At 48.2% G+C, this 18,231-nt stretch overlaps 1 protein-coding gene across 1 annotated transcript; it reads right to left on the minus strand.

The window, feature by feature from the left end:
• Window positions 1-10,497: 10,497 nt before the first annotated feature.
• On the minus strand, window positions 10,498-17,452 carry LOC111146322 (testis expressed 48). Its single transcript, XM_022501828.1, has 3 exons — window positions 13,469-17,452; window positions 11,971-12,135; window positions 10,498-10,929 (listed from the first exon to the last, which is right to left on the minus strand). The coding sequence occupies exons 1-3, from the start codon at window positions 13,809-13,811 to the stop codon at window positions 10,826-10,828; spliced, it is 612 nt and encodes a 203-aa protein (XP_022357536.1). The 5' UTR covers window positions 13,812-17,452; the 3' UTR covers window positions 10,498-10,825.
• Between the last annotated feature and the right edge of the window lie 779 nt (window positions 17,453-18,231).

The following is an 18,231-nucleotide window of genomic DNA, read 5'->3' on the forward strand; positions in this document are numbered from 1 at the left end:
AGGGGGAAAGCCAATGCGGGGCTCAATCCCGGGACCCCAGGATCATGACCTGAACTGAAGGCAGATGCTTACCGGACTGAGCTACCCAGGCGCCCCTTGGTTCTCTGTCTGACACCACCACGGACATTATGTAGCTCATAGCCAATACTCGTTTAGATTTATCCCTGTGTTTACTTTTCATTACTCTTTATCTGTTACCTTTTTCTTACTTTGTTTCTTTCTGCATTTCCACACATGTATCCATGACTCTTCTCCTTTTCCTGGAGCTACTTTTGGAATTTTTCTTTAGTCCAGGAGAGCACTGCATACATTTAGAACTACCTTTGGCATTTTCCTTCCAGAACAGATCCTCGGGTGACAGGTGGAGTTTCTGTTTGCCAGAAAGCCTCTGTTTTGTCTTGAATTTTGAAACATATTCTTGGTGCCTCAAGAATTCTAGGGCACTACGCTATTTTCTTTAAAACTTTGGAAGATGTCAAAAAAGCCCCACAACCACACCAACTTTGGAAGATGTCCCTGGCTTTCCTTGTTTGCATTTGCAAACTCAGCTCTCTGTCCGTGCTGTTCAGATCTGTTGTCTGCTCGAGGCCTGGACAGGGGTGGTGCCTGCACTCAGGTGTAGCTTCCTTTCTCTCTCCTCTGCTGGGGCTCCCCAGGCATCTGGAATCCCTGACCTGGCTTCTTCTGTTGTAGCTTCGACCTCCTTCTCTCTCATCTCTCCTACCATGTGTCCAACACCTTTTCTCTAAAGTTCAATGGCTCTTGGCGTTTCCCATGCTTTTGCGTGATTCAGCCTGAACATTGGCTTTTTTCTTTTTTCTCTTTTTTTTTTCAGTCTGAACGTTTTCTACTGGTACGCTCTACCTCATTCCTCCCGCCCTCCTTTGTGTTACCATCGGTTGTTAAGCCTTTCAGTTGAATTCATTTCAGCTTGCCTGGGATCCAGTCCTAAAATGTTTGACTTTTTAATACAGGTTACATTGTTCGGAGGAAATTACCCATCTTGTCACCTATTTTCTTCAGTATGTTATTTATTTAGTTAGTTACTTTTTAAAAGATTTTATTTATTTATGAGAGAGAGAGGGAGAGAGGGAACGCAAGCATGGGGGAGTTGGAAGGGAAGAGCAGGTTCCCCACTGAGCAGAGAGCCCAATGGGGGGCTCGATCCTAGGACCCTGGGATCATGATCTGAGCCAAAGGCAGATGCTTAACTGACTGAGCCATTCAGGTGCCCCTTTCTTCAATATGCTAAAGTGGATGTTTGCTGACTCCAGTTTCTGGTTCTTCGGTGAAAGGTGTTTCATTTGCTTTTCAGTTAGTTGGTCTTTTCTTTTCTTTCTTTCTTTTTTTTTTTTTTTAAGATTTTATTTATTTATTTGACAGAGATCACAAGTAGGCAGAGAGGAAGGCAGAGACAGAGAGAGGGGGAAGCAGGCTCCCCGCTGAGCAGAGAGCCTGATGCGGGGCTTGATCCCAGGACCTGAGATCATGACCTGAGCCCAAGGCAGAAGCTTAACCCACTGAGCCACCCAGGCGCCCCGGTCTTTTCTTATCTTCTGGTGTTCTTGGTATCTTTTGATTGAACGCTAGACTCTTTTTAAAAACTAAACAATTTGAAGAGATACACAAGACTTTGAGTATTCTTTTAGAGTGGATTTACTTTTGCTTCTGAGAAAAATAGGGCTGGGATAGATTTGACTCCGGGTTTCAGTCTTAGTAAGGCCTGGTCTATTTCTGGATAGCCCTGACTTCCCCTTCAGGGATTTTAACTGAAAACCTGTTTTCTTCCTTGTTTGTTTGTTCTTTAAACTTTTATAACCAGGACTTCTCCTTTAGAGTGAATTCCTCCTGCAGGGTGAGCCCTCAACCTCCAATTTTGGTTACCCCAATCTGTGAGTCTGCTGAAGGTTCACCCCAGCTTTTTGGCCTCTTAGGCTCTGCTTAGAATTGGCAGATGCCTCGAGGAGGTCAGGACACTCAGTGTGTATTTCATCCCTCTGTACTTCCTTTCTCTCCAGGACGTTGGTCCAACTCCTCACTGCACTGGGAGCTCTCTGATGCATTCAAACAGATGTAAGAAAACTCAAAAAAACACAACAAACAAACCCCCAAACTACAGCTTTTTAAGCTACTCTCAGCAGGAGGGTTGGTCTGATACAAGCTAGTCTGCCACAGTCAGAGGTCAAATCCAGCTGCGAGTTCTGTTATTATTTTTACTGTTATTATTTGAAAATCCTTCAAAGAAAGAGATCACCCTGAGGCCAAGAACCCTCTGACAAGCCCCTAAGATGTGAGCCCCTTCTCATCCCTCTGGGGAGACCTTCTAAATGATCAAAGCAGTAAGTGCTTTGGTGGCTCCCTGGGGAAGGAGGGTGATCCCTTGGCATGGCAGGCAGGTGGGGAGGAACGGATAGGATAAGAATCTGGTTCAGAGGGTGGGTCCTGGGTGTGCAGTGCGACAACTGGCAGCAGAAGAGGACCAGGGATAAAGAGGCCCCAGGGGAGCGTACTTTCCACCTGACTGACGCTCCTGGGGAGTCTTCCCCTAGTGGAACAGGAGCTCGAGCCTAGTGAACTGATTACGCACACAGTTCGCAAGCCCTCCTGCTTCCTTCCGCCATTGTTCTTTTATCCTTTCTGGCTATGTGTTTCCAGCCTCCTTCCGGTGGTGGCCCCCTAGACATCCCATAGCTCTTACAGCTTGACCTAGGGCAGGATGAAATGATCTTCCGTGTGCTGTCAACTTGGCCTCAAGCCCACCTCCCATCTCAGTTCTCTGGGTGGCAGAAGAAGTCCAGAACCTCCTTTCCCAGAATCTTCTTCTCTGTGTGGTTCTGAGTTAGGAACTGGCCAGCTTTGCCTGAGAAATTGACTGTAACTTGGGACTCTCCTCTCCATCCCAGGGCTGCTGGCCTAGTTCAGGCCATGTCACTGGCTGACTGCCCTGGCCTCCTCTCCTGAGGTGTTTGTGGCAGTTGGGGTCCAATCAGAAGGCAAAAACTACATGGTCATTTGAATATGGGAAGTTCGGTAGAAAGAATGTTTAAGTGTAACAGGGAAGTTGAATAATGGATGGGTAGGTAAGAAGTCAAGAGACGCCAAAGAATATAGAAGAGCATGTGGGAGGAACAGCTAGCCCCCCACCCCAGCCACCCCCTTGGGTGGAAACAACCTTGAAGGGAGAGCCTTCCACACCCCGTCCCCAGCTGATATCTGGACCTTGTTGGGAAGGACATAGCTGTGGCTTCCTGGGTGCAGAGAAATCTCTGAGTTGCTGAGTTGATAGAATGTTCTAGAAATCTACACTTTAAGGAGCCAGGGAAAGCTATCACAGAGAGAAGGAGGGACTTCCCAGTTTGTTGGTGGGCACTGGGATAAGGTGTTGACCTGCTAAGCACTACTTACCACCATGCAGGATCTGGGTGCTGGAAAGTTGTCTTCACTGCAGGAACCTGATTTTGGGGAACTTTCTGCACAGCAGGAACTGGGTGCTCGGGAAGCCACACACACGACCAAAACCACATGACTGGAGGCACAGTGTGGGCTGCAGGAGCGGGCTAAGATGAGCACCAGAACCAGGAGGGAAAGCCCTTCTTCCTCCAGTGTCTCCAGCGTCTCCTACTGACAAAGATTAACATTGCACCAGTTGCTGAAGGAAAAAGATCTCCAGGGCCCAGCTCCCTATTCAAAGAGCAGGTAATGTCAATAGTCCATTTGGGAGCCAAGAGCAATGCCTGGATGTCACTCCCCTGTCACTGTGAAGGGCAGCATAACTGGTTCAGAGGGTCAACTCCAGAATCAGGCTTCCTGGGTTCAAGGTTCATCTGTGCCACTGCTTTTAGTGTAACCTTCAGAGACTTCTATAAGCTCTTCATGTCTCGGTTTCCTAGTCTGTAAAACCAGAGCCCTATTCGTACTAACCTTGTTGGGTTATCATGCTCGGGGAGTGGATATTTATAAAGCACTTGGAAGAAGCAGTGACACGGCAGTCACTAAAGCAGACTTTACACGCTCCTTCAGATCTCTATCCTTTAAATTGCAGCCAGGATGGGCTTTCCATTGTAGGCGTGCGTTTTCGTCCACAGTGCTAGGGCATAAGACATTATTTTCTTTCTGTCCTTTCTGAGGTGGGGACCGGCCCAGGGAGAGCTAGTCAGAGAAGCTCTCTTCTTAACAACTCACTGTGTCCATATTACAAAAATCAGAACTAGGGCTATGTCATTTTGTTCATCTGTGGTGCCCCCATCATGTTCAGGAGAGGGTCCGACCTCCTTCCCAGGGAGCTTTTAATGATCCCCTGCCCCGCTCCCCTCCCACCCCACCCTGGCTCAGGCTTTTACTTGGGTCATTCCAAACATGGAAGGTGGCTACCCTCACACCCTACCATGTTCTGCCTCTGTTCTCCAACTTCGTTGATTTTGTTCCCTCCTTCTGGAATACCATCCCCCCTCCTGTTTGCTTGGTGAATTCCCTTTCAACGCTCAGAAAACTCAAGCAGCCATCTCTTCCAGGAAACCTTCCCCCAAACCCCAAGTTTGGTTGTCACATGCTGCCCATTCTTTTGCTCCCCCCGATTGTCCTGTTAGGTTGAGGTGATATGCTTCTGTGCCGGTTCACTGGCTGAAGTTGGAGCCACGTGGGGTTGCTGACATGTGACTAGTGTTTGTGTGCTCTGCGTTTCCACAAACATCTCGGTCGCTCTGCACCAGCGATGTATCACTCTGGGGCTGCTGGTCGGTCACAGAGTTGTGCACAACCTGCCCCACTGTTCACTACGGCCCTGAGCACCAAGTGGAGTCACATAGCAGATGACAGTGGTGCCCTCAAGCTCTCAAAATGTATTACAGTGTCCATTTAGAGCCACCTGTTAGCTCTCCCTGGCCTCTCCTAAGCACTTCCTTGCCAGGTTGGTTAGGAGTGACGGAGAACGTTTGAGAATGATTAGACCACATTTCTTTTACAAGAGATACCTGGTTCTAATTGCTCCACATTCAAAGGAATCTTGGAAGCAGGGCTGGGGGAAGGGAAAGGAGGAGGGACACAGTCCTGCGATGCAACGAGAGACTTTAATTGGACGCAGCTCCTCACGCAGGGGCCGCAGTGACTCTCGGTGGTGGCCAGGGGTGGCTCAGATGTCTTCTCCTCCAGGGGAGTTTCCGAATCCATCTTCATAGCTCCTGCTCACCGCACTCTTCCTCCTGGAGGAGCCGCTCAGGCAGCCGCACAGCATGGGGGCCGCCTTCTAGAAATCAGGGTCTCCTGAGATTGCACGCTTTCAGCATCCACTTGTTGGTGGGGTGGTGTACGTATCTCTTTTGGAGACCATTCTTGTGAGGATTCGTGTTCAGATCTGAAAGGGAGAAGGAAAAGGTTGATCCTCGGTAAAGGCTTTGGGTTACGGGTAGATGAACAGTCTGGGTCACATCCCACGTGGGGACTGCTCATGTTATGGATGGCTTTAAAAAAGAAAAAACAAAGAAGTTCTGCTTGCTGGAGCTAAAAATACCCCAGGTTGGGTTGAGCGAGCGAGATTTTGGGGATACTTGTTACACCCCTAGAGCCTCGCTGGACCTGCCCAGAACATAGCCAGTCGGTGTCCGTGGAGTGCCTTCTCCCTAGGGGGCCATATTCTAGGCATGTCTGTAGGTTGGCTCATCTCGTCCTCCCAACAGCCTGAAAGGTAGGAAATGTACTCGCATTCTCCCCAGTTTGTAAAGAAGGGTGCTGAAGGTCAGAGAGAGAGAGAGAGGGTCAGTGACATGCTCAAGTTCAGCTAGTGGCTGAGGCAGAATTTAACTAGTGTGTAGGACCAACACCAGTGGGCTTAAGTAATATCTCATATCTAATAAATAATCATTAGGCTACACTGCTACGGGCTTGGGTAACAAGTCCCACACCCCTCAAAGACTGAAAGAAATCTGATGTGTCCCAGCAGGGGGTGGTTGGGGAGACGAAGCCCGGTGAGGGAAGTCCGGTGTTCTCGCCCGCTACCACACGTCCCCTCCCAGGACCTACTGAAGGTCCGTGGCTGAGGCTGCTGGGATATCCTTGTACTATGTGAGACAACAGTAGTAGAGGACTCCTCGCTGGTCTGGCAGCAACAACAGAAGATCTTTGACGCCATGTCTTGATGGGCTGTGGGAAGAGGAAAGGGCATTGGGGCATCTGGCTCTGTAGCCCCAATCCCAGAAGCCCATTGTTATTTAAGCACTGGGTCATACAGGGCCAGCCTCTCCCAAGATATCAAGCCCCTTCCCCTCCCAAACCTCCTGTAGCTCCCTGGGGCTGCTATGTCCAGGCCTACCTATGTCTGACCAGGCCTTCCACTCTTGTCCATGGTTGTCTTACCCATAGAAAGGAGTTGGAGCCTTGACCCTGCCAGCCTTGTCTTGTAGGGGTGCCTTGTTAAATCAGCAGATCAGCTGATAACACAGCTCAACCTCGCTCGTTCAAGTCCTGGCTCTGCCACTAATTTGCTATGTGGCTTTGGGCTTATCCATGTCTATCTCTGGGCCTAGGCACCCATCTAACAGGCAGTGGTTGGGCTGCACCATTTCTCCAAGGAGATACCTCCAAGCTCTGATGACCCAAAGTTGCACATCCTTGTCTTATTCCCAAACTTCTTTCTCTCTTCTGGTCCTCTGGTCCTCTCCTGTTCTCATCTCCCTTTCCCTGTAGCCAAAGACCCACTCCGGGGAATTTCCATCACGGCGGCTGTATCCACTCCCTGCACGTTGGGTTCATTCCAGGGCCTCCCCCTTGGGCACTGACTTCTCACCTCTTCCGGCCACTACCCTGTCTCACCTGGGTCATTGCAGTGGCCTCCTGATGGGTGTCCCCGCTTCTTCCGCCTTGGTCTTCATTAGTGTCAGCACGGCAGTATTCTCTTAGGATGTAAGTCATGTCATGTCTCACCTCTGCACGAAGTCTCCCCGTGGCAGATCATAGAATCAAAGTTGAAGTCCTTCTCTGATCCTCCACTGAAAAAAATCTATAATCTCAGTGCTACCTTCACCCACCCCTCCCCTGCTATCTCCTCCCACCCTCCCCTTCCTTCTGTCCCAGCTGCTCCTTTGGCCTGGGATGACCTTCCCTGGAGATCCACGGAACTCATCCCTCCCCTCCTCCAAGGCCTGGAGTAGAGGTCACCTTTTCTCGTGAGGCCTTCTCTCCCTATTTAGGCCTATCTCCCCTATTTATTTCTCCCTACTTATTCCCCTACTTCCCCTAAATAAACTCTTTCTTTCCCTCCCATGTCCCCCGTTTGGGGATCAGGTCCCTCTATTCACTTTGTGTGGAGTCAGAGAAGGGGACCCCCCCCCCACCACTGGCCTCTGCCTCCCCTTCCTTCCACATTCAGTCATTCATCAAGGCATTGTGATCCTACCTCATGAATATCTCCTCCATTGCCTGCCAACCTCCACCCCCTGCCCTGGCGGGGACCCCCATGACATAGCTTCCCTGCTGGCCCCTGGCTCACCTACAAGCCGATCTGTCTCCTGTGCCAATCCCATCATCATCCTCAGCCTCAGTCCCTCATTGGCTCCCCTGTTCTACTACTTGAAACTACTTTGTGGTCTGGCTCTGTCAGCTCTGCCAGCCTCATTCTCTCCCAGCCTGGCTCCTTGCCCTCCAGCTGTAGGTGTTTCCGGCAGCGCCCCAAACTTGCTCTCCGTGTGTCACCACTGTGCCTTTGCACAAGCTGTTCTACCTCCGTGTTTTCACTCCCTCACCCTTCCCCTGGAGACTCAGCTCAGGGGCTGCTCCCTCCTGGAAGCCGTCTCTTCCAACCGGGAGGAATTAGGGGCCTCTCTTGTGTTCCCACAGATCCCTGGGCTTCTGTGGGTCATGGCCATTGTCTGTCCTTCCATAAGCGCATAGCAGGTGTTCAATAAATATTTGTTGACTGGACACTATTTTCACTAGCTGCTTAGTTGTGAGAGTCTAGATTCCAGTCTGTGATGCTAAAACTTGTCCTGCATGTATTTGTTGAGGACTACTGGTGCCAGGCACTAGGTGAAGGACATGGCAGTGAATGTGAGCGAGAGATTCTCGCTCTCCGGGGGCAGGGCAGGGTTGCGTCCAATTCACCTTTGCATCCCAGCACCAAGCACAGGGCTTTGCACGGAGTGAGTGCTCTCTCAGTGTGACCGGAGTCCACACACAAGCCCTCTCTGACTGCTGGATGATAGACACACCATTAACTCTACTGTCCCTTCCACTAACAGACATTGTACTCCCTGCTCATAGAAATGGATAGAAACATCCTGATTCTGTACCGACCTCATTGTCCCCGGTGGGAAGTTAACAGGGCAGAAGGAAGAGCCGCAGGGTCCCAGACGCTGACCTTCACTGTGCTTCTTGGACAGGTCCTTTGACATCTCTGAGCTCATTTACCTTTTCAGATGGTGGAACGGAGCCCCATGAAAGTGCCTGTCGGGTCTCACAGCCAAGAGGTGCAGCTGGGGTTTTAACGTAGTTTTGTCTGGTTCCCGAGGCTCTGTGATCCAGGGCCTCACCTTGGCACTTCCAGGGGCAGAGAGATGTTCAGAAATACCATCTCCTTCCCGGAGAGTTGATAGCAGGTGGCTTTTAAGGGGAAAGGCTCCCCTGAAGCTCGGCAGAGCAGTGTAGCAGTTAAGAGCGTACATTTTATTACTGAGATTAGTTGGGATGTAATTCTTGCCTCACCTTGCTGGGTCATTTAGAGCAATTTAACCTCCTTGAACCTCAGCTTTCCTATCTGTAAAATGTGGATGGTAAAACCTACCTCAGAATGTTGTGTGAGGATTGGGTGGTGTAAAGGTGTGACGAGCTTAGCTCAGTGTCTGGCACGTGGTAAGTGTTTCATAACAGGCGGGGATGATGTAGGAGAGAAGCAGGCTGGGGCAGGGTGGGTGCGATGTTGCTTGCACTACCACTACCCGCCTCTAGATGGAGACAGGAGCCAGAGAAAAGGGCCTTTGGGTTATGCCCAGTGGACTGTGAACCTCAGGTGTCCAGTGACTCATAGCACTTGGGCCAGACCTAGAAAGACCCAACAAGGTCCAACGGGAGGGCTTCTGGAGCTGGAGGAGCCCCTAGGGCTCATCAAGCACAAGTGGGGAGGCTGGGGCTCAGAGACAAACCGTGGGGTGAAGGCAAGTTAGGGGTAGTGTCTGCTTCCTATAGCAAAGGTGTCCAGGAGTGATGGAGACATTGTCCCCTTAAGTACAGAAAAAATACCCACTTCTGGTCTTAGATCTAACCTTTGAGGCTGACTCACCTGCAGCTGGCAGAGCAGAGAGGAGGCTGTGATGTCACAGAGCCAGGGAACCAGGGAATGCTGGGAGCAAAGGGGTTTGACTGGACCTCAACATCAGGGAGGAGGGGAGGACTGGATCCTCTCTCCAGTGGTCCTTCCCTCTGTCCGCAATGCCGTGATCTCCACCATGCCCATCAGATTGGCTCGGTGGTCCTGCCTCATGGATCTCTTATCTATCCTAGAATAGTATGCTAGCTGGGCACGTTCTTCTCAGGGGGGGTTCTAGACACTTAAACTAGTGAGCGAAAGTTTGATGAGCAATGGGAGATTCACAGAATCTTTCCCCAAATGACTCATTCATTCCAAAGGGAAAGACAGTCATTTGCCGTGGAAAAGGCTGGCAGCAAAAACCACCTTAAAACAAGAGATCTAGTTAATGTCACCAATGGCAGGACCTACCTCCACCATGTGTCTCCTGATAGGATGCACTGGGGAGGATGCAGTGTCCCTTCTGTGGCCTTCCTGCCACACAGGCAAAACTGGTATATCAAACACAAATTGAGGGATGCTTTATAAGACAATCATGTCTGTGTGCCTCAGAAATGGGGAACTCATGGAGGACAGAATTGTTCCAGATTAGAAGACACAGAGGGGACATGATGACATGGGACTCATGATATTGGATTTGATCTTGTACTGAGCATCAAAGCAGCTGGAAGACATTGGGGGGCAATTGATGATAATAGTATATTAGTGTTGAATTTCATGTTTTCGAGAACTGTCCTGAAGTTATGTAAGGGAATATCGTTGTTCTTAGGAAATGCACACTGTAGTATTTGGGGGTGGTGGGGTCTGATGTGCACCACTCGCTCTCACGTAGTGCAGAAAAAACTAACAGGAAGAGGGAAAAGACAGGCTAGAGCAAGTGGGGGAGGTGTAAACAACTGTGAAATCTGGGTAAAAGGTAAATGGGTTCTTTGTCCCTATTGCAACTTTCCCGTAAATTCAAGATGATTTCAAAACGGGGGGGCGGTGGGCGCCTGGGTGGCTCAGTGAGTTAAGTGTCTGTCTTCAGCTCAGGTCATGATCCCAGGGTCTTCGGATCCAGCCCCTATCGGGCTCTCTGCTCAGTGGGGAGTCTGCTTCTCTCTCTGCCCCTCTACTCCTGCTCTCTCTCTCTTTCTAATAAATAAAATCTTAAAAAAAGATAACTTCAAGATGAAAAAAAAATCTATCCATAAGGCTTAAGTGTTTTGTTTTAGCTTAGTTAGATGGGACCATGTATTTAAAAACAGTAAGACATTTGAAAGAGCTACTCCCTGGTGAGGAGGGGGAAGGAGGAGACACAGTCCCGTGATATCACCAAGGGCTTTAATTGGAGGCAGCTCCCCCCACAGTGGCTTTTTCAGGAGCCGAAGGAATTCTTGCTGGTGGCTCAGAGGTGGCTCAGACTTCTTCTCCTCCTCTGGGGGAGTTTCTGAATCTGTCTTCATGGCCCCCGCTCACCGCCCCCTTCTTCCCGGAGCACCTCCAGCAGCATGCAGTCCTGGAGGCCTGCCTGGGAGCTGCAGACTAGAATGGTCAGGGTCTCCCTATGTGGCATGGCTGGAATGGCCAGTGGTCCTGAGAGTAGCGGTTTAGGTTTCTCTTGTAAAAACCTCTTGGGCACACACGTGTATTCCATTCTAAAAGAAGAAAGGAAGAAATTATGATGCTGGGTGGAAACTTTGCACTGGGCTTGGATGGCCCATCCTGGTCACCTCCAGCCCTGAACACGATCAGATTCTGCAATACTGGGTGAGTCACATGGACCCCAGGCTGGGACTCAGAAGTCCTTTGTGACAGGTACACGTGTCCATAGGTTCATTGGTGTATCCAATGAAGACCAGGGGACTTTCAAAGAGCAGTGGCTTGGGAAGGGAGAGAAACGGGCCCATCCTGCTTCTAACACCAACCTTACTTCCCGATGGACTTTTGGAAAGTCCCTTTCCCTGTGGGCCCCAGTCTTCTCTATACAATGGAAGGTGGGTTTTTAAACTGTTCCACGGAGCCCTGTGGGGGTTGAGAGGCACAAGGAGGGAGGGGCGGAGCTCGCGGGGCTCCAAGGCCCTACCTTGGATTCAAGAGCAGGAGAAACCCCTCTGGACTTTAATTGCAATTGGACTTTATGTGAAACTGTTTGCAAGGGAGGTGTAGTTGTTTTGAGAATTCTGTGATGTCTGCGTGGGGCTGGTCCTTGGCTCTCAGAGGCAGGCCTCCCAGGGTGCTAGTAAGCTAAGCCGGGTCACCCAAGTAGTGTTGGTGCACAACCATGTGGTCTTGTTTTTTCTTTCTGGACTGGGCTTCTGTCCTTCTTCCATGACCCTGAGGTGTTTTGCCCCCTGCTGAACTACCCTCTAGTCCACAAGCATCTTCTGGCATGCACCTGGCTGGGTTTGGGGGTGCACAGCTGTCTTCCTGGGACTTCCCCTCTAGTGGCCAGTGCAGACACGAGCTTAGCAGAGAAGCCTGGATATGTGTCCTTTCCTCCCAGACCTGCAGCTCCTCATGTAATTCCTAGCTCGGGAGATTACACAGGCAGGTCTCAGAATAAGACTGCAGCTTCCTGGTGGGAGTGGTCCTGTCTCTCCTGTCACCCCATTTGGCTTAGCTCACATATCGTGGGATTTAGTCATCGGGACCATGGGGGTTCCTGGTCTGTGTTAGGACCCCTGTTCGGGACTCACCTTCATACTCGTTGTTGCTGGTGGAAGAGGCTTTCTTTTCTGGGTGGATCAGAGGTTGTCCCAAAGGCAAGCCGGAGGCTTCCTTAGCATGCTTGGAACTTCTGCTGGACAGCTCCCCCTTCTGCAAGCCTGATGGTGATAATTCCACACCGTTAGGCGGGGAGGGTCAGGAAAGGTGACGGAGGTGAAGGTGTGGTTCTGATGGGGTGGGGGCCACCTGGGTCTCCCTCCCCCGGTCTGAACGCACGTGCTGGGTTCAACATAATATATAATTTTTCCAAAACATGAAGTTTACCTTTTTCTCTGTTTATAAATGTGAGTACATATCTGTAATGAATATTACAGAAAAGATACAAAATATTGAAGAGTATGAAGCAGAAATAGAAATGCCCCAAATACCTATTCCTTCAGATGTGATCACAGTTCCTGTCTTTTCTCGTGCATATTTTTTTTTTAAAGATTTTATTTATTTGACAGAGAGAGAGAGAGAGATCACAAGTAAGCAGAGAGGGAGGCAGAGAGAGAGGGGGAAGCAGGTTCCCTGCTGAGCAAAGAGCTCGATGCAGGGCTCCATCCCAGGACCCTGAGATCATGACCTGAGCTGAAGGCAGAGGCCTTAACCCACTGAGCCACCCAGGCACCCCTTCTTGTGCATATTTTTATAGAACCCATTATATCCTACATGTCATGTATACATTCTACTTTTTTTCATATACGATGTATCAGAAACATTTTTCTCAGGTCACTAAATTTTAAGAAATAATGGTTGTAGAATATTCTATTTTGCAGATAATTCAAGAGTCATTTAACCAATATTCCTTTTTTGGGGGGGGGTGTTTAGGTTGTTTTCACTACATAAATACCGTTACGGTGAATGTGGTTGTACAGAAGACTTATTTTTTTATACAGACTTCTAAATTCTTAAAAGTAGAGCAAAAGATTGAGCTGTATCCTGTAACAAATACCTCCGTCCTTTACTAAATGCGTAACTACAGCAAATCGCTTCCCTCCTATGCCTGTTTTCAGAGCTGCAAAACGACACGTCCATTTTGGATAATCACGTCCCCTTCTTAGAGTCATTGTGAGGATCAAATCATATCGCTGTTCTCCTGTGTCTGCTCTGAAACAGCGGGGGGGACTTACCTGATCACAGCCGGGTCCCTAAATGCCTAGACGTGCCTTGCACATAATAGGGACTCAGTCACCAGCATGGTTATTGACTTGGAAAAAGGGATTGACATTTTTAAGGTTCTGGGTTTTTATTGTGAAATTATTTCCAGGGGGAGTATTTGAAAGACCCTCCGGATGGATTTCTGGCAAAATTTGCCACGAGAATTTCTCTCCTGCTGTTGAATGGCTCCATCTCTTAATGGGACTGTCCTTACCACCTCACGGGTCTCCCTGCCTGTTGTTTATGGGTTTGGATTAGGAAGCCCCCATCTGATTTTTGGTTGGAATTAGCACTCAGAAGCTGAAGGACATTTGAGGGAATCTCAGCAGAAGGGGAGGAACACAAGGAGGTCTAGAGAGGTTGGGGTGGGGGGGGTTGTTACTGTCTGGTACCCACTGCAGTTCGATGGCTGATGCTCTTGGGTTTGGCTGGGGACCTTGGAGTCGTCCATGGTGTGGGGCTCCTCACAGTCTCTGCAGCATAAGCAGAAGATCTTCGAGGCCAGGTTTTGGTGGGCTGTTGGAGGAGACCAAGGAATGGGGGCCATTGGAAATTCAGCGTGATGGGGGTCATACTGGGTCAGCCTCTCCCAAGATAGAATAGCCTTCCCTGCTCCCAAGACCCACACCCTTCTGTGTAGGTTGCCCTCTCTTAGAATGACTTTCCCCATTCTCTACGGAATTTTCTCACCCATGGAGATGAGTTGAAATTTTACTCTGCCAGCTCTGCCTGGAGGGGGCTCTTGGTTGAATCAGCTGGTCTTGACTTGGAGCCCAGTTCCCGGAGCAGGACTGTTTTCCTAAATAAACATAAGACTGTGGATGAAAAACGCTAGTCCTTTACCTGTGTTCGCACTCTAGGTAGAATCCCCTGACCACAAAATCCCGGCTTATGCCAACCCACAAACACGCTCTACCCCATTTCTAGGTGCGTATTCTTGGGTAGATTTGTTAACCTTCTGGAACCTCAGTCTTTTCATGGGGAAAGGGGGAATGAAGAGTCTGCCTGCAGAAGTAAAGGGTTAAATATGTGACAAGTCACCCCCCCCAACCCCCGTGGTGCTTGGCACACGATAATGCCAATAAATGCCAAGTCAATGGCCATTCCATCCCTTCTCCCTTCCCTTCATTGGTTCGTTGGCTCCAGAATATTCCAGCTGGTCTAGGTCCCAGGAGAACATGCAATGAAGCTCAGTCTTGCAGGTTTAGGTCCTGGTTCCGCCACTAACTTGCTGAGTGGCTGCGGGCAAGTCCGCGTGCATCTCTGAGTCTCAGGGGCTTCATCAAGGAGAAGAGGAAGTTGGGCTAGATGGTGCCTTTATGGATCTTTCTGGTTCTGTTGGTCCAGAATGATAAAACCTTGTTTTATTCCCAAGCTCCTTTGTCTCTGGATACTTCCTGTTCTCACTCCCCCTTCCGTGGCTAGACCCCCTTTTAGGAAATTTTTACTATGGTATTGGTGATGTCCCTCACAAGACCCAGTTCACTGTGTGAGCTGCCTCACTCATGGACACTCGCTTCTCAATTTCTCTACTGCTCTCCCCTGGTCCAAGCCACCATTATCTCTTGCATGAATTAGAACAATAGTCTCCTAACATCTTTTGCTTCTTTTACCCTTGACCTCTTAAATTAATACAAAACCTTTAACTTCTGGCATGTATGCTATTTGACAATAGCACAATTTCTATATTGTGGCTAGATACATCCAGCCGACTAGACACATGAATGTCCCCATTTTGCGGGATCCTTGGACCCAAGAGGTCCTCCAGGGGTCCAGTGAGCCCCCACCTCCAACAGTCTTTGGGATTGGTTGCCAAGTGAGTTTTTCGACACGATTGGAGCTCTGATATTTCCTTGAGCTCTCTTTGATGAACTTATTGTATCTTCTCAGGATTTATAAACAGATAGAAATTTATATAAGGCAATGAGGTCTTTTGTTTTGGATATGCACCATTTAGCAAATATCCTTGCCATTAATATGTTTATTCTGCTGCTTGCTTTAATTTCAATTTCTTTCATGTAAATTCTTGCCTCGTGGGATTTTCCTTCATTCTAGATTGCCTCACATATATTGAATGTTGAAGGAAATGTTTCCTAAGGAAGGAATGGAAGCATAGGTCTGACAAGCTCTCACCACAGGTCAGCTCTGAGGACTAATGGTGGGAGGTCTGTTAGGCGGTGATCAGTGGGTATAAAGGTAATTGTTAAAACTCTGCCTTGGATTCCCACAAATCTTCATGAGCCCCTGTTCTCTCTTGTTAGCTTAATTAATGAAAGGTCACTTTCCTCAGCCCATGTTCTGGAGTGAGGATTTCCAGGTTATTGATCAGATGGCTTCTTTTAGGTTTTCTTAGGGCATGGAATTCAAGACACTACACATAACTGGGGTCAACTGTGGTGTGTCCTCTCCTGTTTGTCATGATCTCATTTACACCAAAGTTGCTGCCTCTTCTTGGAAAAACTCCTGCTTTGTATAGACACTCTCACTCTATGTCCCTTCATGTGTGTTCATACATCAATAAATGGAAAAATTTCACCAGGTGACTTGAAATTATGGGCAGTATGGCAAACCTTTAATGTCAAAAATAAGAGATTTCAGAGGGACTCTAGAAAAAAGAGAAGACAAAAATACCAAATATGCAGCAGAGAGAGCTTCCTTGATTGGTATGTTCTAGCCTCAGAAAGAAAAAAAAAAAGTACTCCTACTCAAACCTTCTGAAACCTACTTTCTTTATATCTCTTTTTCTCTCTCCACCCAGCTTTATTGTTACTACCCACTTACACTCTTTCTATTCCTTCCCGTGACTGCCTAAATAAATTCCCTTCATTTCTGTAGAAAAGAACAATCAACATCATACACTATCCCCCCAAAACCTCTATACCAGGAGGTGGGTCCTGAGAGGCTGAATTCAAATCCTGGGTAACAGAAGAGTTGAGGGCAAAGATTTAGAATCATTCCAAATTTCAGAATGACAGAAAGCGGATGTATTGAACTTGGGATTCTGTTAGTTATTCTCACCCATCTTGACCACCATATTTGTACCCATCACTTCACTTAATGGTTGACCTTCAGAGAAGGGGGAAACATGTTTAGGAGCAGCAGGATGGAAAAGGCCAGAAGATTTAAATAACCCCCTGACACATAACTCAAAAAAGTGGACTTGGGAAGAAAAATAGGAAATGTACCATCTGAAAATATTTGAAAAGTCTTCCTCTTCTGGGTAGATTGAGCAAAGATTCAAAATGGCAAACAGAGTCAAGATGAATTACTGGGAGATTTAATGTAATAGACTTCAAGACACTTTCCAAGAAATTCTAGGGCAGACCAACAGCTTAAGTAGAAGGAGGCTTCCCTTCACTCTTTGTAAAAGACTCAGACCTAAAATAGGGAACTTAGATAAAATAAATTGGAATGGGAAATGCCAGCTTAGATCTCGGGATCATCTTCAAAGAGTCCTCCAAGATTAACCAGAAATGGCCTCTTGGAGAAAACAGTTGGCTCCTAAAATAAACCAGAATCAAAACTCCTCTGTCCATAAAGAATGTGAAGCCTGTTGAAAAAGACCCTTGTATTTACTGTGAGCAGAAAGCCGTGCAAAGAACTCTCATCTCAAGTCTGCCCAGGGATGCCACCCAGCTTTATTGCCACATTCCTACCCTTCCTCTAAACTCTCAAGGGGAATTGTTGACAAATATAGACAGACAATATTGCTTGTTGACATGATTCGTTTCTTAAGTGGAAAGCACAGTCTTCAATGCCAACCAGAACCAGGACTATTCTGTGTGATGAGTACTTGGACCATTCCATGTGTACAACTCCCCAACACCTGCAGTGGACTATGTCATCTCACATGGTGTTGGAAGGAATGGAACCTTTCCGGGCTATCAAATACCAATAGGGTGGACCAGACTTCTGAGGACAGAGAGTCATCCATAGGAGCTGGACAGCCCAAGGTCCTCCTTTTCTCTCACTTTGGCTGACATAGCAAATAAGACAGCCCAAACCCTGGAGTGCAACCAATGAGCTGCAATTCCTTAGCTCAAATTCCCGTGGGTAACAGAATACCTTTGGATTTTATTTTGGTGGATCAGAGAGGGGATGCACTTCTGCTATCCCTTCATGGTATACCTGGATTCATACCACAGGTGAGGTTTCTAAGCCCCAAACAAAGGCAACCTGGCTACTAAAGCAGACACAAGGAATCATTGGAAATTTATTTTCTCAGTCATGCCTAGGAAACTGGATCACAATTCTGGAGCGCCTTCCAGACGCTTCTTTTAATGAATCTAATTATTTAACCCAATAATTAAATTCTTAATTATTATCTTTTTTCTTTTTATTTAAACTTTATTTTTTCAATGTTCCAGGATTCATTGTTTATGCACCACACCCAGTGCGCCATGCTTTTTATTTTTTTTAAAGATTTTATTTATTTATTTGACAGGGATCACAAGTAGGTAGAGAGGCAGGCAGAGAGAGAGGAAGGGAAGCAGGCTCCCCGCTGAGCAGAGAGCCCGACGTGGGGCTCGATCCCAGGACCCTGGGATCATGACCTGAGCCAAAGGCAGAGGCTTTACCCCACTGAGCCACCCAGGCACCCCAACTCCATGCTTTTTTAAATGAATATTGTTCACCCCGCATTTGGTGGCTGTGGCCCAGAGAGCCAAAGGATCTCCTGGGGCCACTGGCTCAACATATAGCTCCATAGAAGATTCAGAGAGAAAACTGAAAGACATCAGGCTAGCTGATGCTCAGACTGAACGTCAGATCACTGTCGGTGGAAAAGGGAAACTGTGTCTTCAAGGAGAGTGGTGGAATATGTGCACAGTCCCTGAAGGTCTCTCGTGAAGCTTTGGTTGAGGGAGAACAAAAGAGGTCGGCTGAGAATAAAAAAGAAGTTCCCACTCTCCTAAGACCGATTGCTCTGTAACCACGGTTAACAGCTAATCTCCAGAAACCTGTTTTAAACTTACCTGTTAATGAAACGTTGCCTTAGTGACCATTCTCCTGAAAGTACGAGATACACAATGGCAGGTACCCTTTCCCACCATTCCCAAGCAATCCTGCCTCTGAAATGCCACCTTGCATGA

This window comes from Enhydra lutris, unplaced genomic scaffold (genome assembly GCF_002288905.1).
Source record: "Enhydra lutris kenyoni isolate GAN:26980312 unplaced genomic scaffold, ASM228890v2 scaffoldscaffold13, whole genome shotgun sequence".
In the NCBI taxonomy this organism is placed as follows: Eukaryota; Metazoa; Chordata; class Mammalia; order Carnivora; family Mustelidae; genus Enhydra; species Enhydra lutris.

Excerpts from the sequence above, each read along its gene's own strand:
- LOC111146322 (XM_022501828.1), bottom strand. The coding sequence starts at position 13,811 with ATGGGGAAAGTCATTCTAAGAGAGGGCAACCTACACAGAAGGGTGTGG. Across the intron at positions 12,136-13,468 it reads CCTTGTGTTCCTCCCCTTCT|CCTCCCCGCCTAACGGTGTG; the intron begins GCTGAGATTCCC and ends ACCTTTCCTGAC. Across the intron at positions 10,930-11,970 it reads CAGCAACAACGAGTATGAAG|AATGGAATACACGTGTGTGC; the intron begins GTGAGTCCCGAA and ends TTCTTCTTTTAG.